Genomic DNA, 8,748 nt, shown 5'->3' on the forward strand with positions numbered 1-8,748 from the left:
ATTAGAGACTTTCAGAACACAGAGATGAATATGTCAGAGGTCTGCCCTTGAACAGATCAATGTCTGAGGAAGTACAGAGCTATTGCAGGGTTGGGTCCAGGCTAGCGCAATAAAGTGGGCATCGCAATAAAGCGAGTCCATGGAGGTCTTGGTTTCCCAGGGCACACAGTGGTTTTCCCTATACTGTAGTTTACTAAGTTTGCAAGAGCATTCAAAAAAAAAAAGTTTGAAATATTATGATAATGTCTAAAATGTGACATATAGACATGAAGTGAGCACCTCGGGTTGGAGAAATGCTACCCACAGACTTGCTATAGGGTCGCTGCGAGTCAGAATTGACTGGAGGGCAATGAGGTTTTTTAGTTTTTCGGATGCGCTTGATGCAGGGAGGCCATAAACCTTCCCATTAAAAAAAACAAATGAGAGCCCCTGCAAAGCTCAATAAAACAAAGTGAAAAACAAAGACATATACACGTTATGCACGGTAAGGTGAAAATGAAATGAGGGCCTTCACAAGGTGGATTGACACAATGGCTGCCACCATGGGCTCATGCCTGGGAACAATGGGGAGGCTGGCGCAGAGCGACAGTGTCTCGTTCTGGTGGGCATAGGGTCACTGGGAGTCAGAACTGCCTGGATGGCACCTAACAAAGACAACCAAAGACAAGAGAGAGAGGGAAGCACAGAGGACTATTTATATCAATTTGGGGATTCTTCCAGGGATGCTTTCTGAAGAATAAGATGTCTGAACCGGTTCACTGCGGTAGGAATGAACTGGGTGATGACAGGTAAAAAGGGGAAGTTGGAGGTGGTGGAGTTCTAGGAAGAGGCAAGATCATGAATTATAATGTCTGCATCATAATGCGTATAACTGGGTGAAACCCAGGTTGAGAACTGGCGGGACAAGGGACTGGTGGGTGAATCATGGAAGACTTCATATATAATATATAAGTATCTTGGATATACCATGTATTTCAGAGCATAAAAGAGCAATATCTTTCAAAGCATGTCTTTTACAAAGGTACAAATAAGATGTGAAAGAGAGGGAGAGAAGAAAAAGGACAGTCACTGTAGAAATCTTTATATTCTACCTCAACTTCTCATTTCTAGAGGACTTTTGACATACCAGTCATTCTTCTTCTTTTTTAATCATTTTTTGGGAGTTCATACACTCTTATCACAATCCATCCATCTATCCATTGTGTCAAGCACATTTGTACGTTTGCTGCCATCATCATTTTCAAAACATTTTCTTACTACTTGGGCCCTTGGTAACAGCTTCTCATTTTTCCCCCTCCCTCCATCATGAACCCTTGATAATTTATAAATTATTATTTTTTCATGTCTTACACTAACCAATGTCTCCCTTCACCCACTTTTCTGTTGTCCATCCCCCTGGGAGAGGGTTATATGTAGGGGATTGTGATTGGCTCCCTCTTTCTTCCCCCACCTTCCCTTTACCTTCCTGGTATGGCTACTCTCAATATTGGTCCTGAGAGGTTTATCTGTCCTGGGTAGACATGCAGAGACATTAATAAGTGCAAAAACCAGGCAAAGCCAAACAAAACAACAAAGGAAGTCAATACTAACAAAACAATAACAACAACTAAAAACCCCCAAACAAAATAACAAAAAGAAAGCCACTGACAAAAATGGAAAAGCCTATAAATAGTTCAAGGTCTGTTTGTTGGCCTTTACAAGTGTTTTCCAGTTGAGTCTGATGGGGTGCCACATTATCTCTAAAGTCTATTTTTGGTAGTCCCTGAGGATTTCATCACTTTGCTCCCCTTGTTACTCTGTTGCATATCCTTAGTGTCTTGCCCCAGTGTGATGGGGCCAGATTGAACACAATTCCCGCACTGTCTCCAGTGTTGTCCTCTGTAGCACTATGGTTCAGTGAGGGGCGTTGTGTCTTGTGGTGGGACCAGCCCTATGGTCCTCTCTGTGCATTGTCTGCTATAAGCAGGAATATTGTCCTTGGAGCTTGGTGGGCCAGTTCCATCCTCCTTCTCCATCCTCCTTCTCCATCCTTCTTTGTTTCTCCTGTGTGCTCTAATCAGACGTGCCTTCTCCCCATGCTGTAGTGTCAGTGCTGTCCTCTGAGGTGCATTCTTTTGGGGGGGGGGGCAGGTTCCACATAGTTGGGATTAGGGCCGGCCCCACACGTACCAGTCATTCTTGACTTAGCATATATTCTAGTTCTGACAAACCACACTAAAGAGCATTGCTAATTTATATTATTTGGGTGTTTTATGTATGTATTGAAAAATATATGTAAATTTGTATGCAAAGCTTCCAACCCCCAAAGCAAAGAAAAATCAGATTCATAAAGACAATGACAATAAAAGACAATCATAATGAAAACTAGGATCAAAGGTATTAGACTTACATCAGAATTAGCTTTACAACAGAGATGGCTGAACAGTACTCCAGCGTGAGTATTGACCTCCATATTGCACTCAACAACAAAACTACACATCAGAAATACTTTTGTTCCTCCTATAAATGGCCGTACTCTTTCTACACAACTTGGCTTTAAACTTTGGCTCATTTTCATACTTTTGCTACATTGGCTGGCCTGTCAGAGGGTCCATTTTTCTTTTTTTAAAAAAATCATTTTATTGGGGGCTCATACAACTCTTATCACAATCCATACACACATCAATTGTGTAAAGCACATAGGTAGATTCATTGCCCTCATAATTCTCGAAACATTTGTTCTCCAGTAAGCCCCTGGCACCATTTCCCCCCTCCCTCCCTGCTCCCCACTTCCTCACAAACCCTCGATAATTTAGAAATTATTATTTTGTCATATCTTACACTGTCCGACGTCTTGAGGGCCCATTTTTCCACCCTAACCAACGTTCTTGCCATTTCTTGTGGTTTTTTGTTTTTTTGCCTAACAATCCATCCAGCTCTGCTGAAACATATTCCTATTTGTGTTACTCTCCTTATCTAAAGGTATTGAAGGCTTCTAGGGCCAATCAAATTTAGTGCCAACCCAACAACTTATTCACAATAGGGGTATAGTCAAGCTTCTCCCTCTTCTAGTAATGTCCCTCAGACATGTTGGTTCAGGCATCCAGTCAAATTAGCCGGAGCATTGTTTCCTTATTAAGTTGTATTTTTCCCCCATCCTAGCCATCAATTCTCCTATACTAGGTCTAAATTTTATTTATCTTTTAAGGCCCAGTTTACTTGTCTACTCTGCAAAGATCTTTTCTTCAGAATGTCTACATTTCTATCCATTGACCCTAATCACCGTGGTGCTCTTTGTATTAGAGATACTTGGGCATTATATTTACAGTTATACAGGAAGGCCACCATGAGTCAGAGCAGACTCAACAGCAACTAACAACAACTCTATTTTCAGATCGGTCAGTGGAGCATATATTTAGCATGTCTTTATTATTACTATCTTATCTACTGCACACAGTTGTTATTTAACCACTATTGATTACATATAAGATATACTTCCAAAGCTATTAAGGATATAATATTTCAGAATTGGAAAGGACCTCAGAGATGATTCTACCTATTTTATTTTATGGATGAAAGAATTGAGGCTAAACATGTTAAGTGACTTCCGCAAAGTCACATGACTGGGTAAGGAGGAAGCAGTGCTTCCAACCTCACCATCTCCATTTCAATGCAGCAGCTGCTTGGGAAGACTGAGTGAAATCATCATCACTGTCAATGTCTGGCATTCACACTGGTGTTAGAGACACAGTCCTTCTCAGTCTCCAATAGAGGCCTGCAAAAGGACTAATTCCAGCATGACCCCCTGCTGAGGGCTTGCGTTTCCATCCCAGCAGTACTAAAAGAGGCTCTGCGTTTCCACACATCCCCCAGGTGATTCTTACACATGCAGACGTGTGCACCCTCAGAGATCCATAAGACTTACTGGAGGGATCTTATTTCAATGTAGACCTGGAGTGGCATATCTGGGTGGAAATGCCAATTTTCAGAGTGGTGGGTGCAGAGTAACACTAGAATGAACCAGATAGGATGTCTGCACTCTAATTTGCAATTCCACAGACGAAGGGGAAAACAAGAAGTGTCAAGAGGCCCAGCCAACTTACCAGACGAAAGAGGGAAATGGTGTTTCCAGTGATGTTGTAATGGGTCAGAACCTCAGAATTTGTGCTAACTCCAAAGGCTACGTCTTGGAATTGCTTCACCATACTATGAAATACAGAGACTGCTGGTATTTCCAAATCCTAAAAGCAAGAGAAAAAAACAAACAAAAAACACAGAGGTTATTTTGGAAAGGAGAGACCTAGACATAAAAACAGAATAAAGATGAGAAATGGGCTCAATCATATCACAAAACATAGACTTGGGTTAGCATCCAGCGAAGCAACGTCTAGGTCTTAGGATGCAGGCTAAGCTGGCAGTGCCATTCCTGAACTTCCCAGGCTACGTGGACTCCTCCATGGCCTCCCCGTAACCTCACCAGTAGGAGAGGAGCCTCAGAGTTCAGAGCCTGGAGCACTGGACTGCCCTGTCATTGATATAAAGGGACCCAGGTGGCACAGTGGGTTTCTTGCTTGGGCTGCCAATCGCAAGGTCAGCAGTTGGAACCTACCAGTTGTTCTGGGGGAGAAAAGGGAGGCTGTTTACTCCCAGAAAGAGGTACAGCCTTGGAAACCCCAAGGAGCAATACAACTGTCTTAGAGAGTTGTGATGAGCCCAAACCACCTGCAGGTGGGCTTGGTTTTGTTTGTTTATACACCTAAACCCCAACCCAAACTCACTGCTATCAAGTCCACTCTGACTCTTAGCGACCCTATAGGGCTGTACAGAGCTGCCCCGTGAGTTTCTGAGACGGTAAATTTTCGTGGTAGTAGAAAGTCTCATCTTTCTCCCACGAAGTGGCTGATGATTTTGAACTGTTGTCCTTGAAGTGAGCAGCCCAAAGTGTTACCACTTTGCCCAAAGGGCTCCCATTAACACATCCAAGGCAGTAGATTTTGGGGAAGCAATTTTTACAGGAATGAAAAGATGCAAACATAAGAATTAGGAGTTGTCAAAAGGTCCAGGAAAAGAAGGATAAACAAAACAAAAGATAGAAGGAAAAAAGTCTTGTTCATAATGGGTTGTTTGGCATGTGCAGGATCATCTCATCTGCCACACATAAACCTGTGACATTGTCCTTGGACATACTGCTCATGCATTGCCCAGGCTAAACATGTCAGGCCTTTGGAAGGTGCAGGGCAACCATGTGCGAGTCATGATTTCAGTCCTTAAGCAGCACCTTGTGGCATCATCGTCCCTGCCATACTAAGATATTCCCATAATTCTCGGCAGTAACAGGAGGGACTGTATCCTTCCCTGATATCTCTTTGGACTGAAAGAGAAGAAGAGATGTTAAGAGACACGAAGACAACTGGTCTTGCATCCGAATCCTTGGGTGCAAGGGTTAATGTGCTGGCCTGCTAACGGAAAAGGAGGGGATTTGAGTCCAACTAGAGGTGCCTCGAAAGAAAAGCCTGGCCTTCTGCTTCTCCAAACACTTAGCTGTTAGAAACCCCACAGAACACAGTTCTGCTCTGACACATATGGGGTTTCCAGGAGTCAAAATGAACTCGAATGGCATTCGTTACCAATGCCGGCATCTGCCATCAAGCAGAAGGAGCTGGCCCTTGCTCGTCTAAAAGGCCTGAACTCCAGGACTGTGTGGAGCTCATTTGAGGGTATGAACAATTGCTGATCAAGGCTGCCTTATTATTATTTTTTTTTTTTTTCTGTTCTGTTCCTTCAAATGGAATTACTCGTGGATCCGCAGAAGGCGTCTGGCGATGATTTAAAGTATTGCAGGCTCCTCCTGCCTTCCTTTCTTGCCCCGCCCTGCCTTCCAGAGGGTGTTGCTTTGTCTACAGCTCAGCTCACTCATCACTGACAAATGTGCTCCGTCTTCCTCTCCCACTGGCAGCTCACAGCAGCGATTTCCAGCTGTGTACACGGCGCCGACGGTGGGAGTGGGCAGTTGGAACGAAGGAATGAACACAGCCAAGGACTGCAATGAGGGAACAGGGCCTTCATCAACGGATGCTCCCACCCGAGAGAGCAGACCATCTGGAAATGGTGCTCTCTCTGTATGGCTGTCTTTACCAGCCAGGCAGCCAGTCTGGAAAACGGAGGCTAACACCTTTCGAGGTGCAAAGCGCTTTCCCTTTCAACATGTCCGAGCTGGCGGGAGACAAAGGGAAAAGGGACAAGCCATTTGGAGAAAGACTGTAGGCAGGAAGGAGATTGCCTAATGCCCAGGGGCTTGCAGCACACCACAGAGTATTGCCTGAGTGAAAAAAGTTGGTTCACTCAGGCCCGCTTCAGCAAAGCCAGATGGCAAAAGCTTCGAGAAATCCATAAGAGACTAAAGCATGGGCCTCAGAGCTTTTGAAGGAAATACAATGGAGGCAGAATTTAGGAGCTAAGAATGTTGTTCTTAAAGAGAGACTTGACTGATGAGCCCAAAGCAGGCACTGTGCTGAAGTACCTGTGACCAACTGCTTCTACTGTAGCCCCATCTGGTCAGAAAGCACCTGACAAGGCTCCCTTGAGATAGAACATTTTAGCTTGTTGGCCAGCTAGCAAGGGAGGCATCTGGACCAACCTGGAAGAAGCCTATGACAGCCACTTCAGCAGCAGCAATGAATTCCACAGCAGTCGGGACATCTGTGAGCCACACGGGCTCTTGGCCGGAGCTGGGGCCATCTAGAGAGAGGGGGAGAGAGAAGCAGAAGGTGTTGGGGTGCTGACAGGAAAGGGAAATGAACTGATACCATTGTTCCCCTTTCTGAGGCCAGGAAGATCAGTTTCTAGAGTTACTGATATTCTTCCAAGCCCCCGCATTTTGTTTTGTTTTTTAAGTACCATGGAGGATGGCCCGACCTTATGACTTGTCTCTAAAGGATAGTGCCATACTTCCCTCTTTACAGTAGGCAACATACGTCTTTTTTTCAGCATTTCCCGAAATATTTGCTATGCTTGGCAAAGGTGTATCCAGAATACTGCCGTCTTCTCCACACCCCGTTCCCACCCCCACCCCACCCCCCACTTCTCCCAACAGCAATCGCTTCCAATAATTACTCAAGTACTCTTTTCTTTTACCTGAGGATTCTGGACCTTCGGCAGCAACTCTTGGAGGGAGCCCCTGTGTGAGGAGCAATAAGACAAACAGCCATGTGGACTGAGGCGCTCCCATGGCGTTTCTCCTGACCTTCGTGCTTGAGACTCCGGGCAGCCCACTCTGTAGCTAATTGGCTTGATGTTATTGGTGTTCTGGGAACTTTGCAAGCTGGCTCTAGGGGAACCTTCAACTTCTGAGATAAAAGACCGATTTCCTTGACTGGGCCTCAGAACAAAACCAACCATCTGAAAGTCAGGTCAATTTATTTAAATAGAAACCTTCTGAGTATCATATGCCAAATATTGACCTAAGTGCTATGGATACCGAGACAACTGTGATCAGAGGCAGCTGCTCCTAGCTCACTTTTTTAGTGGGAGAGCTAGACATAAGAACAGATCATTTAAGTGTGAAATACAAAAGCAAGCCAGGCTTACTGGCTCAATAGAGACTCGCGGAACTCCCAAGACGATGGCCCTTAATCAACTTCCAGGTTTGGATTGAAATCCCCCGTGTGGTGAACTTTTTAGCCAAATAACAGACAGATCTGTAAGGGGAAAACTAATCCTAGTAAGGTCCACACACCTTAGAATAATCAACCCTTTGAGATCCAGGGGGCAGCATTCACCCAAGGACAGTTCTGAAGGGTGAGGAGCTAGGAAAGAGGGGGGAGGGGAAGCCCTGGGAGGAGGTGGGATGACTGGTGTCCTCTGGAGAGGTTTGCATTAAGACGAAGCAGCGCATTGTTGAAGGCATCACCGTTGATCTCCCCTGTAAACCTTTACCCATTTCACAATAAAAAGTTAAAAATATATATGCTTATATTATGCAAAGTGATAAAAGTAGAGAAACTCATGGGGGGCCATGAGAGAATGGACAAGGAGTAGTTAGAACAATTGGGTTTAATGAAGGCTTTCTTCCTGCAGGGGAGGCCCAAGCAGAGTCCTGGGGAAATGTGATTTGCCAGTCAACAAAAGGTGGAAGGGAGTTTCATATATAGAGCTGAGCCAAAGTTCAAGGATGTCAGTGTAATCTCTGAGAGAAGATTAAATGATTCAACATTAAAAATTAACAATAACAATAAGGGACCGGAGAATGCTGCTGGAAAAGCACCCCGTGGTCAGCTAATAGCAGGCCACATATGCCACACACAGCGTCTTCTACTTCATTCTATAGGTCATGGAAACCTACTTTGGATTCCTTCACAGGAGACACACATTGTGTGATTGGACTCTCACGTGGATGTGGGAAACGCAAGTCACGATTCCTTGCAGGCAGTGACATATGTAAGTTTTAAACAGGAGAAACTTTTTCATGCTAATGCTGAGAGAGGAAGGGAGGGAAGGAGCAAAGGAGAGAGAAGGAGAGAGAGAGAGAAGCATGGGGGACAGACAGACTGGATAGAGAAACAGACTGAGAGATTTTTCTATCATTCATTAATCTGAATGCTTACTGACCATTTCACTGGAAAGGGGGACTGATCTGTTCTCATTGATGTTGCTCCCTTCTCTACTGTGACACCCCCACTCCTGACCCCTTGGGGGGGACATGTGACAGTGAACCATCCAGCCAACATGTGTGTTCCAAAGCATAAAGCAGAGAAATAAGGGTCTCAGTCA

General features: G+C 44.7%; 1 protein-coding gene across 1 annotated transcript in view; it reads right to left on the minus strand.

Annotated features, from left to right (window-relative positions):
* The window catches only part of ERP27 (endoplasmic reticulum protein 27), a 32,846-nt gene extending 25,639 nt beyond the window's left edge, over positions 1–7,207 (minus strand). The window contains exons 1-3 of the mRNA XM_004713763.2: positions 7,114–7,207; positions 6,617–6,717; positions 4,083–4,220 (exon numbers count right to left, since the gene is read on the minus strand). Of these exons, the coding sequence (XP_004713820.1) occupies positions 4,083–4,220; positions 6,617–6,717; positions 7,114–7,207 (333 nt within the window). The remainder of the gene's footprint in view (positions 1–4,082; positions 4,221–6,616; positions 6,718–7,113) is intronic.
* Positions 7,208–8,748: the final 1,541 nt, after the last annotated feature.

This window comes from Echinops telfairi, unplaced genomic scaffold, assembly GCF_000313985.2.
Source record: "Echinops telfairi isolate 266 unplaced genomic scaffold, ASM31398v2 ScPeMD7_21;HRSCAF=78, whole genome shotgun sequence".
NCBI lineage: Eukaryota > Metazoa > Chordata > Mammalia > Afrosoricida > Tenrecidae > Echinops > Echinops telfairi.